The sequence below is a fragment of the Pristiophorus japonicus genome, chromosome 15 (genome assembly GCF_044704955.1).
Source record: "Pristiophorus japonicus isolate sPriJap1 chromosome 15, sPriJap1.hap1, whole genome shotgun sequence".
NCBI classification, from domain to species: Eukaryota; Metazoa; Chordata; class Chondrichthyes; family Pristiophoridae; genus Pristiophorus; species Pristiophorus japonicus.
In genome coordinates, this window is record NC_091991.1 from 72,234,114 (window position 1) to 72,252,570 (window position 18,457).

At 45.1% G+C, this 18,457-nt stretch overlaps 1 protein-coding gene across 3 annotated transcripts in view; it reads right to left on the reverse strand.

Moving 5' to 3' along the window:
- Window positions 1–18,457, reverse strand: part of pot1 (protection of telomeres 1 homolog) — a 316,069-nt gene that overhangs the window by 40,551 nt on the left and 257,061 nt on the right. For all 3 annotated transcript variants that reach the window (XM_070900596.1, XM_070900598.1, XM_070900597.1), the window contains 2 exons: window positions 6,278–6,459; window positions 4,178–4,266 (listed from right to left, as the gene is read on the reverse strand). In XM_070900596.1, coding sequence (XP_070756697.1) covers window positions 4,178–4,266; window positions 6,278–6,459 — 271 coding nt within the window. The remainder of the gene's footprint in view (window positions 1–4,177; window positions 4,267–6,277; window positions 6,460–18,457) is intronic.

Sequence of the window (18,457 nt, forward strand, 5' to 3'; positions counted from 1 at the left end):
TTTCCTACATTACAACAGTGACTACACTCCAAAAGTACTTCATTGGCTGTAAAGTGCTTTGAGACATCCGATGGTCATGAAAGGTGCTATATAAGTCCAAGTCTTTCTTTCTTAAATACTGTAGTCAAAGCACATAGAACTGACACTCAGACACACTGACTTCCTTTTTATAAAGGAGAACAGTTTGTGTCAACAATGTGGTTGATGACATCACGTTCCACATGATACGTAACAAATTCCCCGGTGTGTGTGGAGAACCATTGCAATCGGCAAGCGATGATGACCCCACACCAAGGTGGGGAACCAATTGTTTTCTTATCACTGACTTTTCTTATATTTTCGAGAGGAAACTTGGTGAAGACCCCTCCCGTGTTCAACGGACAGGAGGCAGCGCTGGCTACAAGAGAGCACAGTCTGCACCTATGACAAGTCTTCAACAGCAGCGCCATCTAGCGGTGAGGAACTTCCATTGCTCCAAAAGATTTTCTGGAGTCAGCAAACGAAGAAACACAAAGCAAAATGTGGAATCAAAACATAGGCGCAAGAGTGAAGACTTGAGCTGACTGCAACAGTGAGCCCATTGCTGTCACTGGGTTGTGGGTGGACTGGACAGGGGCTGGATTAGTAGTGAAGGGGAGCACTGGCTCTCAGGGAAGGAGGCTGGAAAGAAAATGAAGATAGAAAGAAAATTGTATACTACTATAGTCAAGGCTGCTGTGCTATTACTCCATACATTATTACACTTTATATTTTAGATACCTTTAATGAGAATTTCAATGGAGAAATTTCAGGAAGGATGTGTTTGCACTAGAAAGGGTGCAGAGGAGATTTACGAGAATGTTGCCAGGACTCGAAAACCTTAGCTATGAGGTAAGATTGGATAGGCTGGGGTTGTTTTCCTTGGAACAGAGGAGGCTGAGGGGAGACCTTATTGAGGTATATAAAATTATGAGGGGCCCAGATAGAGTGGATAGGAAGGACCTATTTCAGGGGAATAGATTTAAAGTAGTTGGTAGGATTGGAGGGGAGATGAGGAAACATTTATTCACCCAGAGGGTGGTGGGAGTCTGGAAACGGTGGTAGAGGCAGAAAGCCTCATCACATTTAAAAGGTACTTGGATGTGCACTTAAAGAGCCGTAACCTACAGGGCTACGGACCTAGTGCTGGAAGGTGGGATTAGGCTGGGTAACTCTTTTTCAACCAGCACAGACACGATAGACCGAATGGCCTCCTTCTGTGTTGTAATATTCTTTGGTTCTATGAAATATGATTTTTATTTCTTGATTCAAGAGCCCAAGTGGATAAAGGCAAACTCCCCCCGCCCCCTCCACTCCTAGACAAAATAGGGGTGACTGTTCCACCTCACACTGTTGTTGGAAGCCTGGCCCACTGGTTGTGGAGATCGGAAAGTGAGGCCATGGCCGAACTCCCAACACCTGCTGGCAGCTGGCGAGGCACCGGGCCCAGAGTGTGAAGTCAGAAACCTACCCCCAAGTACTGGACCAACCAAACACGCACAAGACAACCCGTTCACTGTAGGAGTATCGCGGCTTCTCGGCTTGCATCTACTTACGACACCCATGTACAGGAACACCTGTGGGTCAAAACATGCACTTGCCCCAAGTAGGTCATCGTGGCTACAGAACAGAGACTGTCTGGAGGAGTGCACGACGTGCACTGGTACAATGAATAACAATGTGCACCATTCTGGACTAGTTTACATCAACGCAATGAATATTCAGGGGAAATCTACCACCAGGGCAGTGCAGTAATCCCCATGATGCATGGAGAGATCCCAGTCCAGTAGAGATCGTATCATTTAAGTGTTATTTAATAGCCTAGACAATGCAGTCATAGTATCAACTATCCATCAGCCCAGATACAGCGATCAAAAGGTTATGCATTTTGGTTAAAAAAAAGTAACAGCAGTAATTATACTGTGAATAGAAGGCGGCTCGGTGCTGTGGAAGAGCCGAGGATTTGGGGCTTCAGGTTCACAGGACATTAAAGGCAGCACCTCAGGTTGTTAAGGCTGTAATAAAAAAAGCTAACAGAACTGTAGGTTTTATCTCAAGTGGTATAGAATGTAAAAGGTAATGATGAGCCGAGATAATAAGCCCTCAAGTTAGAGTATTGTGTTCAGTAATGGGCTGCACGCTATAGGACGGATGTTGAGGCTCGAGAGGGGGTCCAACACAGATTCGCCAGGATGCTGCCTGTTGTGAGGAAATATAAATACGAAGACTTGAAAAATTGGCGCTAAAAATTCGGATGCTTTACGCCACCCGTTACCGTCAAACTGTCGCGGAAAGATGGCGGCAGTCGCACTTTTGCCAGCTGGTGGCAGGTCCCATGGCGTCCATCATTTGCCGAGGTCCGTCAGCGCTGCCGGTAAGTGCGATGGCCCTGCAAGTTCAAATTAGGGAGAAGTGACGAACATCACCTCAGAGGACTTGGACCATTGCGCTGATTTCAACGCTGGGTCCTAAGTCCACCATGAAAACCCAGCATTCAGCAGTCTGACAGAGGTGCTGCCAGCACCTGTTAAAGGGACACACACATATTTTAGCTAAGTTTGCATTTAAGCTTCTGGACTAGATTTTATTGATTTTCTTGAAGTAGTGGCTTGCTGAAATATGTGTTAAAAGTTTTTTTTTTAAAGTGTGCAAGGAGTGCTGCTGGATGCTTGCAAGGCTTCAGATGGTAAAGGAAGACCTCTGAGAAGACAGAAAATGCTGCAAATATTCATCAGGTCAGGCAATATCTGTGGAGAGGAAAACAGAGTTCACGTCTCAGGTTGAGATGCTGCCTGACCTGCTGAGCATTTCCAGCATTTCAGGTTTTTATTTCAGATTTACAGCATTTGCACGCAGAGGGAAGAGGAAGATGCAGACGAGGAGGAAGCAATAGAGCAGTAAGGTGCAACCCAGCCAGCTCCCTTCTGGCTGGGATATCCGAAATAGAATCATCCGCCTGCGGTACCAGTGATCACAACCCCAATTCCCCTTTCAATATTTGTTCCACACCTTACCTTCCCTCTGTTACTGGCCATCACAGAATCCTCGTGGCCACAATGCTGAAATAAAATCCACCACAAAGCAAACATTCCAATCCAACTTGATACATCTATCCATCCAAAAAGATGCCAAGAAATCAACTCATCACCCTTATGCATTCCCTTCGTGACTGTCTGGTGTGTGCCTTTGCCTATCCTACTGATGTCACGCAGTGGCTGCAGCAGGGTTGGTGGAAGGCTGTTGACATTCAGTGATGACAGTGCAAATGGCCTTGCTGTTCGAGCTTGAGGAACTGGTGGCTGGGAGTGTCAAATCGAGTGACGGCCTTTCTTCCTCTTTACTCTCCTCTCCCTCGTCTTGGTCACCCATTGGCTGGGCAGGCTGCATTTCTTGGGTTTGCGAAATGAGGAAGGCACAAGAGTGGAGTTGTGGTGAGGGGAGGGCAGGAAAGCAAGAGGTGCATGCCAGAAGGGGGATATGTATGAGGATACCAGCATCTTGTATCGTTTCAGCCCCACCGATGGCTCTTGCCAAGAATGGCCGGCACCGTCTCCTCCAAAGGGGTGAGGTGAGACTCGGAATGGGAGGTGTGCCTCGTGATTGGTGCAGATTGTTGGTGGGTGAATGATTTGGGGTCGTGCATTGAGCAGTGTGTCTGGCTAGTGAGGCAGAAACAAGGTCAACATTAGATTAGATAGGTGGATGAAGGAAAGCAGGTTGAAGTGATATGGGAACAGGGTGGGTAAATGGACTTGATGTGGAGGTTAAACACTGACACAGACTGGTCAAACGGCCTGTTTCTTTGTTGGAACTTCTATGTATTTATATGCAGCTACAAATGTCCTTTCATTACCTCCCACTGCTCTAATACAATCCTCAAATATTAAATGCATTCCTCACTTGGTATCCGACTGTATCCCACCTTGAGAGGTGGGCACTTCACAGTTAAACATCAAGTCAGCAATATGAGTAAACCTTCACATACAGTCAATGCTGGTCCAGCTTTGCTGACCCTGAATCAGTCATGTGTCAAGTGAGCCAGTGCAGATCCAATTAGTCCAAACTTACTTCGTTTCTTTGGTTTAATGATGCCTGGAACCTTTGACAAGACAGGACTGCAGCAGGTGATGGGCTACATAACACAATCAACGGCTCTTACCCGAGGGCTTTCTTGAAGTGTTAAACATTTCTAGCAGTGTACGATCTCCCATACTATCCTGGTTTGCAGAAAGTGCTGATTCTAAAGACCTGAAAGAAAGCAAATAACCTTGAGAAACTTGCACCAAACACTTTCTGTCAAAGTACCAAAAAAAGAGCTGATTATGACTAAAGAAAGGATCGAGATGACTTCAGATAACGATTACCTTTGCGCGAACTGCTGACAATCACAAGGGCACTGGAGGTTCCGCAATAATTAAAGCCTGGAGACTACTGCTACCGACACAATAAATGCCTGTACTGTTTTTGGAGTTACACAGTAGTAACTTTGGGGAGTGCAGAATTGGCGGAAAACTAGTGTTAGCAGGAAGTAGCCTGCTGGTGCCACAGCACTATATTCTTGTGTTAGTCTTTTTATTTTAAGGCTGGCACAATAAGGGTCTTCAGTGAGATGGGTGTATTATTAACCCGCATAAAAAACTACTGTATCAGCAGAGATTGAAACTGGTTGATTGTATTCACAGATGATCTGTATATATTCTTGTATTCATAGCCCCACAAACCGCCCACCCCCCGCCCCCCCCCGTGATCTCTGTGCGCCTCCAATTCTAGCCGAATGAGCATCCCTGATTTTAGTTCCTCCACCGGTAGCATAGTGGTTATGTTACTGGACTAATAATCCAAAGGCTGGGCTAATGATCCGGAGATGCGAGTTCAAATCCTACCATGGCAGCTGGGGAATTTAAATTCAATAAATTAAATAAATCTGGCATAAAAAGCTAGTATCTGTAATGGTGACCATTAAACTACCGAATTGTCGTAAAAACCCATCTGGTTCACTAATGTCCTTTCGGGAAGGAAATCTGCCGTCCTTACCCGGTCTGGCTTATATGTGACTCCAGACCCACAGCAATGTGGTTGACTCTTAACTGCCCTCTGTGCAGCTCACCACCACCTTCTCTAGGGCAATTAGGGATGGACAATAAATGCCAGCGACGCCCACATCCCATGAACGAATAAAAAAAATCATTGGTGGACATGGAATTCTCTCTGTAAACCTCTCCACCTCTTTCTTTTTCTTTTAGACACACTTTGACCAAGCTTTTAGTCGTTTGTCCCAATATCTCTCTATCTGGCTCTGCATCAAATCTTGTTTGATAATTCGCGTGTGAAGCACCTTGGGACATTTTACTACAATGAAAGCGCTATATAAATGCAAGTTGTTGGTTGTTATGTTAGGTAAGGCCTGTGTTCGCACTGGGTTTCACGCGAGCAGCAACCCAAATAACATTGCCAGTTTCTCAGAGGCCAGTGATCTCAGAAAGATCTGTTTTGCAAGGTAGGAAAACAATGCCACCACACCTCCCCCCCCCCCCAAAAGTGCCCGGTGTAGGAGGCACGGGATCAAACAGCATGGCGGGTTTGTGCTATTTCCAGGACCTGGCACGGCTTGATCGGAGATCTCAAGAAAGGTGTTAAAATCAGTAAATAAAATATAAATGTGGCTTAGGAAAGTTGGCCTGGTAAAAATTCTCATCGTTTTCTGCCTACCAAGCAACCAGTGTGAGGATGTTAGTCAAGGAACCAAATGACACAGAATTAAGATAACTGGCAAAAGAACTAGAGGGGAGACGACGAGAATTATTTTAACACAACAAGTTGTTATGATCTGGAATGCGCTGCTTTAAAGGGTGGTGGCAGCAGATTCAAAATTAGCTTTCAAAAGGGAATTGATTTACTTGAAAAGGAAACATTTGTTGGGCTATGGGAACAGAACAGGAGGGTGGGACTAATTGGACAGCTCTTCAAAGAGCTGGAACAGGCACAATGGGCCAAATGGCTTTCTTCTGTGCTGTAAGACTCTACAATTTACATGAAAGGCATTAGAGCTATTTCCATTTATCCGTAGATCGCCACGCACTGAGGAGTTCCTAAATGACCTCTGTGACTTTCCGGTCAAATTTCCAGCATTTGTTCAAGGAACAGGGCCTGTGCTCAGTGCACTGTAAACATTTGCAATCGAGGGGGAAAGTAGTGTGGGGGGGGAAGGGGGCTTCAGAGGTTTTGAGTTATGAACCGTTTCTCCTCAAATGTCACTTACTGCTTCAGCTGTTGAACGTCACCGCAGTCTCCCAGCAACACGGTGATTCCTCGCCCATATGATGTGCCCCCGTGAAGGGTGAATTCCATCTCTGGCACAGTGTCGAGGCTCCCACTTTGTTTCTCATTGTGAGATGTTATGAGCATTGCATGAATGTTGTGAATTCTCAGGTATGTTCCCACCTGTAAAGGTTTATAAAGAAAACTCACTAACATTACTCTTGCAACTTTGGGAGTGTATCTTCCCGTGTTCATTATTTTTAGTGAAAAAATGGAAGTGTGAGCATAAAGGGCCCATCACTCCTTTATAATAGTGCTTACTGTACTGCTACACTTAGTAAATGGAGCAAAATATACCTTTCATATATTACTGCAAGCCACTAGCAGGGGAACAGATAGGATAGAGAGAAACTATTTCTGCTATTTGGGGATTCTAGCACTAGGGGGCATAGTCTAAAAATTAGAGCCAGGCCTTTCAGGAGTGCAGTTCGGAACTTTGTTCTGTAAACGGCAATTGAGTCAGTCAATTGTTAATTTTAAATCTGAGATTGATAGCTTTTTGTTAATCAAAGGTATTAAGAGATATGGGCCAAAGGTGGGTATATGGAGTTAGGTCACAGACCAGCTATGATCTCATTGAATGGCAGAATAGGCTCGAGGGGCTGAGTGGCCGACTCCTGTTCCTCTGTTCCGAGATAGGTGTCTTAGGACAGATGTGGGAACTTTATTCCTACTTCTTAAGAAAGATTTTTATCCTTTTATAATCCAAGAACAGAACTTCAAGACAGTTTAATTTCCAACCTGATTGCCTGGTTAAAATAGCGACATAAAATTTCTTTGTGTGCTATTTTATATTCTTGATGAAATTGGAAATTCCATACACTGACCATGAAGGCTAGAAACTCTGGTTTCTGGATATTTTCTGTAAACTCACTTCCCAGGTGCCTGCGCATGTTTGGTGGAGAGTTTCAATCACTGCAATATTACCGCGGCGGAAAACTGCTCAACAAAGGCGATAATTCTGGGACTGACGCGTTTGCCAAATCTGATCTCACGACCATACCGCCATCTCTTGATTAATTCAGAACTTCATCTACATGTATACGTGACAGCTATGTTGTGCAAGGAGTGCCTACTCTTCCCACTGCTGTGGGAGTGTCAGCTGTGACTCAGTGAGTAGCATTCTTGCCTCTGAGTCAGAAGGTTGTGGGTTCAAGTCCCACTTCAGGGATTGAGCACAAAAAAAATCCAGTGCAGTGCTGAGGGAGTGCTGCACTGTCGGAGGTGCCATCTTTCGGATGAGATGTTAAACCGAGGCCCGATCACTATCCCATGACACTAGTTCAAAGAAGAGCAGGGAAATTACCCCTGGTGCCCTGGCCAATATTTATCCCTCAATCAACATACCAAAAAAAACAGATTATCTGGTCATTATCACATTGCTGTTTGTGGGAACTTGCTTGTGTGCAAATTGGCTGCTGCATTTCCTACATTACAACAGTGACTACACTTCAAAACAAAAAGTACTTAATTGGCTGTAAAGTGCTTTGAGACGTCTGGTGGTCGTGAAAGGCGCTATATAAATGCAAGTCCTTCTTTCTTTTGCTGACATCCAACATTTCTGGAACCAATTGGTACAAACGATTAACTTAAAAGTCCACAAGTAAAATATGTGCAGCAATGAAAAATCGTGACTCTAATTGTGTGTTATCATCAGGTGTTTTCATTCAGTTAAGAGCCTAAAAGCATGAAAAGGCATTCAATTGATCAAGCTTGGTCCTTCTGCAAACCTTGTATAATATGGGTTCTACTCCATCCATATAAAGTACTGGGTAAATATCCCTGACCCGCAAAGTAACACTACAGAATACACATCTCCATTATTTAACCCTGGCCTCTTGGCCGCCAGCTAACAATTCCACTTCCCCATGCAGTCTTCTTCCTTCTTCTTAGGCGGTCCCTTGTATCGAGGATGACTTGCTTCCACACCAAAAAGAGTAAGTTCACAGGTGTTTCAATGAAGGACCTAATATTCCAGGTCCCGAACTACATATTGCAGGGTGTAAGATGCCCGTGTGTGGATTTTTTTAACGTGTGGTGGTCGTTGCACTGGTCTTGGTCCAGTGGCAAGGATTAATCAAGACGACTGGAAACCAGCTCTGCTGCACAGACCGAGTGCACACACATATATTGCAGTGTGGGCTGGCCCGTGCTGCCCCTGGGCCCTCGCCTTTTCTGGGCCCCAAACTCACGCCTCTCCTGGGTCCCGATCACGTCACTCCACGATCACTGTACCTGCCCACGCTCCAATCAGTGACCTGGATTATGGTGACGTCCAATCCAGTCATCCTCTTGCACCAGCTCGCGCTGCTCCCTGAAGTGGTCTGCGCCACGCTGTCCAAGGGCCACTCACTGGCCTGCCGCTGGTGTCCATAAAAGGCGGGCGGCCCTGAAATCAGCGTGGCAGCCCCAACCCATGGAGTATTATTATCTCAGTCTACAACTAGCCCTGTTAACAAATAGTCACATGTGTGTTTATCTAGCTCTGTTTTAATGAGTTATCCATCTCAGCATCGACTGCTTTTGCTGGGAACCTGCTCCACTGATCCACTAACCTGTGCACAAAAACATTTCATTTGGGCACTTGAGGCTTTATTAATTTAAACCTGTGTGCTTACAGTCCAAGTCAAACAGCCTGCTGACATTAGCACTTTTCTGCCTCCTAGGATCATATCCGCCCAAGTCCTGGGATCATGCTCAATCTGTCATTCTCCTTCTTTAGGCAGAAATTAAATCAAGTTTTCAATTAAAACATTAATTACCTTTTTTCTATCATTTTATTTTGTTCACCTCTCTTTCCGTGACCCTGGGCTGCACTGCACTCTCCAGTCAAGTAGCTACTTTACATAAACCGCCTTAAGTCAGTGAGTGAGTGGGAGACGGAGTGTAGAGTGGGAGAAGTGAGGGAGGGAGGGATGAATGGATGAAAAATCAGGATATCTTAAAGCACTTTACAGCCAACGAAGTACTTTTTTTGGAGTGTAGACACTATTGTAATGTAGGAAACGCGGTAGCCAGTTTGCGCACAAGCAAGCTCCCACAAACAGCAATGTGATAATGACCAGATAATCTGTTTTTGTGATGTTGGTTGAGGGATAAATATTTACCAGGACATCGGGGATAACTACCCTGCTCTTCTTCAAAATAGTGCCATGGGATCTTTTACGTCCACTTGAAAGGGCAGACAGGGCCTCGGTTTAACATCTCATCCGAAAGACGGCACCTCCGACAGTGCAGCGCTCCCTCAGCACTGCACTGCAGTGTCAGCCGAAATTTTTCTTTCTCAAGTCCCTGGAGTGGGACTTAAACCCACAACCTTTTGGCTCAGAGGCGAGTGTGCTACCCACGGAGCCATAGTCACTGCTGTAATGTAGGAATTTAGAACAAAGGGCAAGAGAAACATCTTCACACAGAGAGATGTGAGGCTGTAGAATCCACTTCCGGGGTTAGTGGTGAGGCAGACAAGGTTAAGACTAGATTGGATAGGTGGGTGAAGGAAACAAATGGTGAAGGGATATGGGAACAGGGCGGATACATGTGATTAGAACATTTTGTTAGTGTGGAGCAAAGTTCCCCTTAAATTGTCTATGTTGTGCACGGCCTGCTTATTTCAATGCACGGTCACTTTAGATTTCTGCGCATGCGTGGTATTTGAAATGGAAATGCTAGTGAGCGGCCTGCGCGGGACCTTGCAGATTACTGCATGACTGCACATGCTCACAGCTTAGAGGGAACATTGGTATGGAGGGTAAATATCGACACAGGCTCTGTTTCCGTGTTGTAACTTCTATGTAGCTCCAAATGTTGTTTTATTAACCCGCCCCCATCCCCCATCCCCAATCCAATCCTCAAATACTAAATGCATTCCACACTTGATATCCAACTTCATCCCACCTTGAGAGGTGGGCATTTCACAGTTAGACAGCAAGTCAGGAATATGAGTTAACCACCACACAGAGTCAGTGCTGGTCCAGCTTTCCTGACCCCGAATCAGCCAATGTTTGCACAGCAAGATCCCGCAGACAACAATTAAATAACTGACAAGATGATCTGTTGTAGTAATGTTGGTGGAGGGACAAATATTGGCCAGGGCTACGGGAGAACTCCCCTAACTCTTCTTTGAACAGTGCCAAGGGATGTGCCCGGATAGGGCGGATGGGACCTCGGTTTAACATCTCATCCGAAAGACGGCACTTCCAACAGTGAAGCCCTCTCTCAGCACTGTGCTGGAATGTCAGCCTGGATTCTGTGCTCAAGTCTCTGGAGTGGGACTTGACCCCAAGAACCTTTGACACAGAGGTGAGAGCGCTACACTACTGAGCCATAGTTGGCACCTCAAATAAAGAAATATTCTATTTTCCAAAAGCAAAAAGGGATACAAGTGGACGTTGACAGAGGACAGGATCAGACTTGGAGATAATGCCCCCATTATTGTGCAGGCGCACATGTGGGAGGAGGCAGAGGGCGCCCAGGCCCTGTGGAACTCGACACCAGCAAGGAGCAACACCTTCAGATGGGAAGGGAAGAAGCGAATATTGGTAAAACAAATAACCCAGCTGCCTCAGCGAGTTATCCTCTAAACGCAAACGACAGTGTAAGGCAATTTTAATTTAGGGCTTTAACTAATTGATGTTGGTCGCAGCAGAATAAACTGTAATAATCATAATATGGCATCCATCACTCACTTTCATTACAAAATGAACATTTAATCAGAACTGTCCTCCGAGAATATCTGCAGTGAAATACAGTTATCTTTCTAAATTACTCATTAATTCAGACAGACTCTTGAAATTAACTGCCTAAGGATACTTACTTGAATATAACACTTTATATATATATTATATATATAGTCACACACACACTGGGCGGAGAGGGGGGGTACATTAGTTGTCAGTCTCAGGCCCATTTAAAGGGATTACAATTTAATCTGTGGCTGCTGTTGTGAATTAAACCACCACTGTTCCTATAATAAAACAGAAAGGAACCCAGCTCTATTTAAAATACAGGTAAGCCTAGGGCATTTGGGAAACTTTTCGCCATGCTTACTTTGAAGAGCTAAACTTTGTAACGGAACAGCAAATGGCGATGCAGTGCTGTCACCCTGGGGGAAGATGTGCTCTGTGAATTGGGTGTAGTGGAATCGTGAACCTATTTATAAAGAATGGATTTACAAGTTGACAGGACACATGCAGCAGTCCATAACATGAGGCCAGCACCCACTGTATTGAATGGTGTCGGGTACTGGCTCCCTCTATTATTGAGCCTGAGGCCTCTTGTGCTCTGCGTCCCCCATGCCGCCGGCCAGTGCACAGCACACTGGGGATCCACAAAAAACAAGCGTCTGTGAGACTTGATCCTTTAATTGGAGCTGCCCTTGATTAACGTGACTGGACTCTGTGCGCAGCCTTCCAGTCACTCCTTGGACAATGAGCACTGAGGAAGAGACGGTACCAAATGAATTTAGTTCGGCCCTGGGCAGTGCTGCCCTTGCATTAGGGCCACCCAGCTTCCGGCCATGTCAAGACTGGGCCGGAGAAGACTGTTTTCCTTGACCCCGGGGCACCCAACTGCTTTCTTCCCCCATCCCCAAAAGTTCTTTGAAGTTGATGGCACCTGTTGCTTACATAAGTACATAAGAATTAGGAACAGGAGAAGGCCATCTAGCCCCTCGAGCCTGCTCCGCCATTCAATAAGATCATGGCTGATCTGGTCGTGGACTCAGCTCCACTTACCCGCCCTCTCCCCGTAACCCTTAATTCCCTTATTGGTTAAAAATCTATCTATCTATCTTTGACTTGAAAACATTCAATGAGCCAGTCTCAACTGCTTCCTTGGGCAGAGAATTCCACAAATTCACAACCCTCTGGGAGAAGAAATTCTTTCTCAACTCGGTTTTAAATTGGCTCCTCCGTATTTTGAGGCTGTGCCCCCTAGTTCTAGTCTCCCTTACCAGTGGAAACAATCTCTCTGCCTCTATCTTGTCTATCCCTTTCATGATTTTAAATGTTTCTATAAGATCACCCCTCATCTTTCTGAACTCCAACGAGTAAAGACCCAGTCTATTCAATCTATCATCATAAGATAACCCCCTCATTTCTGGAATCAGCCTAGTGAATCGTCTCTGTACCCCTTCCAAAGCTAGTATATCCTTCCTTAAGTAAGGTGACCAAAACTGCACGCAGTACTCCAGGTGCGGCCTTACCAATACCTTATACAGTTGCAGCAAGACCTCCCTGCTTTTGTACTCCATCCCTCTCGCAATGAAGGCCAACATTCCATTCGCCTTCCTGATTACCTGCTGCACCTGCAAACTAACCTTTTGGGATTCATGCACAAGGACCCCCAGGTCCCTCTGCACCACAGCATGTTGTAATTTCTCCCCATTCAAATAATATTCCCTTTTACTGTTTTTTTTCCCAAGGTGGATGACCTCACACTTTCCGACATTGTATTCCATCTGCCAAACCTTAGCCCATTCGCTTAACCTATCCAAATCTCCTTGCAGTCTCTCTGAGTCCTCTACACAACCCGCTTTCCCACTAATCTTAGTGTCATCTGCAAATTTTGTTGCACTACACTCTGTCCCCTCTTCTAGGTCATCTATGTATATTGTAAACAGTTGTGGTCCCAGCACTGATCCCTGTGGCACACCACTAACCACTGATTTCCAACCGGAAAAGGACCCATTTATCCAGACTCTCTGCTTTCCGTTCGCCAGCCAATTCTCAATCCATGCTAATACATTTCCTCTGACTCCGCATACCTTTATCTTCTGCAGTAACCTTTTGTGTGGCACCTTATCGAATGCCTTTTGGAAATCTAAATACACCACATCCATCGGTACACCTCTATCCACCATGCTTGTTATATCCTCAAAGAATTCCAATAAGTTATTTCCCTTTCATGAATCCATGCTGCGTCTGCTTGATTGCACTATTCCTATCTAGATGTCCCGCTATTTCTTCCTTAATGATAGTTTCAAGCATTTTCCCCATGACAGATGTTAAACTAACTGGCCTATAGTTACCTGCCTTTTGCCTGCCCCCTTTTTTAAACAGAGGCGTTACATTAGCTGCTTTCCAATCCGCTGGTACCTCCCCAGAGTCCAGAGAATTTTGATAGATTATAACGAATGCATCTGCTATAACTTCCGTCATCTCTTTTAATACCCTGGGATGCATTTCATCAGGACCAGGGGACTTGTCTACCTTCAGTATCATTAGACTGTCCAGCACTACCCCCCTAGTGATAGTGATGGTCTCAAGGTCCTCCCTTCCCACATTCCTGTGACCAGCAAATTTTGGCATGGTTTTTGTGTCTTCCACTGTGAAGTCGGAAGCAAAATAATTGTTTAAGGTCTCAGCCATTTCCACATTTCCCATTATTAAATCCCTCTTTTCATCTTCTAAGGGACCAACATTTACTTTAGTCACTCTTTTCCGTTTTATATATCTGTAAAAGCTTTTACTCGCTGCTGGTATTTGAAAGCTATAGAATGATAGAAAAATTACGACACAGTAGGAGGCCATTCAGCCCATCGTGTCGATGCCGGTCGAAAAAAAGCTACCCAGCCTAATCTCACTTTCCAGCACTAAGTCCTTAGCCCTGTAGGTTACGGCTCTTTAAGTGCACATCCAAGTACTTTTTAAATGGGATGAGAGTTTCTGCCTCTACCACTCTTTCAGGCAGTGAGTTCCAGACCCCCATCACCCTCAGGGTGAGAAAATGTTTCCTCATCGCCCTTCTAATCCTTCTACCAACTACTTTAAATCTATGCCCCCTGGTTGTTGACCGCTCTGCTAAGGGAAATAGGTCCTTGCTATCCACTCTATCTCGGCCCCTCATAATGTTATGCACATCAATAAGGTCTCTCCTCAGCCTTCTCCGTTCCAAGAAAAACAACTCCAGCCTGTCCAATCTTTCCTCATAGCTAAAGTTTTCCAGTCCCTCCCGTGAACTCTTAAACACTCCCAGCAATGTATCGCATCATTTTAATACTATAACAAGCTGACTGTCAGATTAAGGGGCAAGGTCAGCTCACTGAGGAGCAGGCGTGGGCATTGCCCGGGGAACAACTGTCTCGGCACCGCATAGCTACAATCAGACTATCGGGCCACGGTGCACAGTGTGTCTTCCTCCAGTGCTGACCTCTCTCACCTGATGGGACACCTTGTGTTGCAAATAATGCTGGTCAGGCGACATCCAAGTCTCATACATTATAAATAATAGGTGGTCCCACTCCAGGGACATAAATCTAGGCTGACAATTCAGTGCAGTACTGAGGGAGTGCTGCACTGTCGGAGGTGCCGTCTTTTGGATGAGACGTTAAACCAAGACCCCGTCTGCTCTCTTAGGTTGACCTAAAAGGTCCCTGGCACTATTTTGAAGAAGAGCAGGGGAGTAATCCTTGGTATCCTGGCCAATATTTATCCCTCAATCAACATAACAAAAAAACAGATTATCCGGTCATTATCACAGTGCTGTTTGTGGGAGCTTGCTGTGCGCATATTGGCTGCCATGTTACATTACAACAGTGACTACACACCAAAAGTACTTCATTGGCTATAAAGCACTTTGAACCATCCAGTGGTTGTGAAAGGTGCAATATAAATCCAAGTAATTCTTTCATTTTGTGTAATGCAGATCAATAAAGCAGATTAACCATAAAGTCAGGAACATTGTCCAAGATAGTATCAGCTGTTAGTGATGGGGAACTCCTGGTGCTGGTGAGGGGAGTGGGTTAGCCACAAGCAGCGACAGACCTTAAACGTGTATGGGGTTAAGCTGCAAAGTACATTTAAGAGGTGATGTTACGAAGTTAGCAATAGAAGCTTCACATCTGGGGGCTGCATTCATAAATTCTATCCATTCTGATCGGGAAATAAAAGCAGATGCAAACTGGAACCGATTGTACAGCTGCACTTTGCGGGATGTGAAACTGGGAAACATTTGGGAGTGGTACTGCTCTGTTCAGTGAAACTGCTGTCCAGTGTGCGAGGCCCCTTGGGGAAGAGTGACCATAATATGGTGGAATTCTGCATTAGGATGGAGAATGAAACAGTTAATTCAGAGACCATGGTCCAGAACTTAAAGAAGGGTAACTTTGAAGGTATGAGGCGTGAATTGGCTAGGATAGATTGGCGAATGATACTGAAGGGGTTGACTGTGGATGGGCAATGGCAGACATTTAGAGACCGCATGGATGAACTACAACAATTGTACATTCCTGTCTGGCGTAAAAATAAAAAAGGGAAGGTGGCTCAACCGTGGCTATCAAGGGAAATCAGGGATAGCATTAAAGCCAAGGAAGTGGCATACAAATTGGCCAGAAATAGCAGTGAACCCGGGGACTGGGAGAAATTTAGAACTCAGCAGAGGAGGACAAAGGGTTTGATTAGGGCAGGGAAAATGGATTACGAGAAGAAGCTTGCAGGGAACATTAAGACGGATTGCAAAGTTTCTATAGATATGTAAAGAGAAAAAGGTTAGTAAAGACAAATGTAGGTTCCCTGCAGTCAGAATCAGGGGAAGTCATAACGGGGAACAAAGAAATGGCGGACCAATTGAACAAGTACTTTGGTTCGGTATTCACTGAGGAGGACACAAACAACCTTCCGGATATAAAAGGGGTCGGAGGGTCTAGTAAGGAGGAGGAACTGAGGGAAATCCTTATTAGTCGGGAAATTGTGTTGGGGAAATTGATGGGATTGAAGGCCGATAAATCCCCAGGGCCTGATGGACTGCATCCCAGAGTACTTAAGGAGGTGGCCTTGGAAATAGTGGATGCATTGACAGTCATTTTCCAACATTCCATTGCCTCTGGATCAGTTCCTATGGAGTGGAGGGTAGCCAATGTAACCCCACTTTTTAAAAAAGGAGGGAGAGAGAAAACAGGGAATTATAGACCGGTCAGCCTGACATCGGTAGTGGGTAAAATGATGGAATCAATTATTAAGGATGTCATAGCAGTGCATTTGGAAAGAGGTAATATGATAGGTCCAAGTCAGCATGGATTTGTGAAAGGGAAATCATGCTTGACAAATCTTCTGGAATTTATTGAGGATGTTTCCAGTAGAGTGGACAAGGGAGAACCAGTTGATGTGGTACATTTGGACTTTCAGAAGGCTTTCGACAAGGTCCCACACAAGAGATTAATGTGCAAAGTTAAAGCACATGGGATTGGGGGTAGTGTGCTGACATGGATTGAGAACTGGTTGTCAGACAGGAAGCAAAGAGTAGGATTAAATGGGGACTTTTCAGAATGGCAGGCAGTGACTAGTGGGGTACCGCAAGGTTCTGTGCTGGGGCCCCAGCTGTTTACACTGTACATTAATGATTTAGACGAGGGGATTAAATGTAGTATCTCCAAATTTGCGGATGACACTAAGTTGGGTGGCAGTGTGAACTGCGAGGAGGATGCTATGAGGCTGCAGAGCGACTTGGATAGGTTAGGTGAGTGGGCAAATGCATGGCAGATGAAGTATAATGTGGATAAATGTGAGGTTATCCACTTTGGTGGTAAAAACAGAGAGACAGACTATTATCTGAATGGTGACAGATTAGGAAAAGGGGAGGTGCAAAGAGACCTGGGTGTCATGGTACATCAGTCATTGAAGGTTGGCATGCAGGTACAGCAGGCGGTTAAGAAAGCAAATGGCATGTTGGCCTTCATAGCGAGGGGATTTGAGTACAGGGGCAGGGAGGTGTTGCTACAATTGTACAGGGCCTTGGTGAGGCCACACCTGGAGTATTGTGTACAGTTTTGGTCTCCTAACCTGAGGAAGGACATTCTTGCTATTGAGGGAGTGCAGCGAAGGTTCACCTGACTGATTCCCGGGATAGCGGGACTGACCTATCAAGAAAGACTGGATCAACTGGGCTTGTATTCACTGGAGTTCAGAAGAATGAGAGGGGACCTCATAGAAACGTTTAAAATTCTGACGGGGTTAGACAGGTTAGATGCAGGAAGAATGTTCCCAATGTTGGGGAAGTCCAGAACCAGGGGACACAGTCTAAGGATAAGGGGTAAGCCATTTAGGACCGAGATGAGGAGGAATTTCTTCACCCAGAGAGTGGTGAACCTGTGGAATTCTCTACCACAGAAAGTTGTTGAGGCCAATTCACTAAATATATTCAAAAAGGAGTTAGATGAAGTCCTTACTACTAGGGGAATCAAGGGGTATGGTGAGAAAGCAGGAATGGGGTACTGAAGTTGCATGTTCAGCCATGAACTCATTGAATGGCGGTGCAGGCTAGAGGGGCCGAATGGCCTACTCCTGCACCTATTTTCTATGTTTCTATAACCACTAAAAGTAGAGATATTGGTGCTTAGCTAGAGGGAAGAATGCACTGTGTGTACAATATGCTCTGCACAGCTCCCAGAGACATGTCCCCGGTCTAGAGGAGTTAGTAATTGGTGTATTATGAGAACAGGCTGGGGAAATCAGTGCATTCTGCTTCCTAGAAAAGTTGATGGATGAGAGCTGTGATCAGACTATTTAAAATTGTTAAGGTGACAAATAAAATGGAATAGAGTGTGAAATGTGATCTGTACCAAGAGGCAAAGTTGCAGATTAGGAAATCATTGGCAAAATGAAAATTAGCAAACAATTTTGCGAACAAGATTTTTCGTAAATGAGTTCAACCAAGAAGTATTTTGAAAAAAATAGTTTGAAAGGCCATTGAACAAGAAGTAATGGGAGGGGTCAGCCTTGAGTTCAGACCTCGCATATCATAAACTAGGCCTAGATTACTAGCAGCACGCAGATACAGCAGCCTCGATAGCTTAATGTCAATGGTAACCGATTTAAAATAAGTGGAGGTGAAACTGGTCTTTGCCAGCACCGTGAAATGTGCTCACATCCAATCAGCAGCCTGCTTTACACCGCGGCAGAGTTTCTTTTCCATTGAAGTCAAAATAAGCAAAGGTTGGATCTGGTGTAAAATGGGCTTTCGATTCCCTATTCCGTTTGCTTGTAAATGTGGATTAGTGTCTCGGCTAAAGTAGACCTTGCCCGCTACAAGCAGCAACAGTCATTTCTAGGTTAATCACCAAAATTCTACTTCTGCTGCCAAGGGGAAGCAGGAATTAAAGTGGAAAGTCAAGCAGTGATGGGATAAT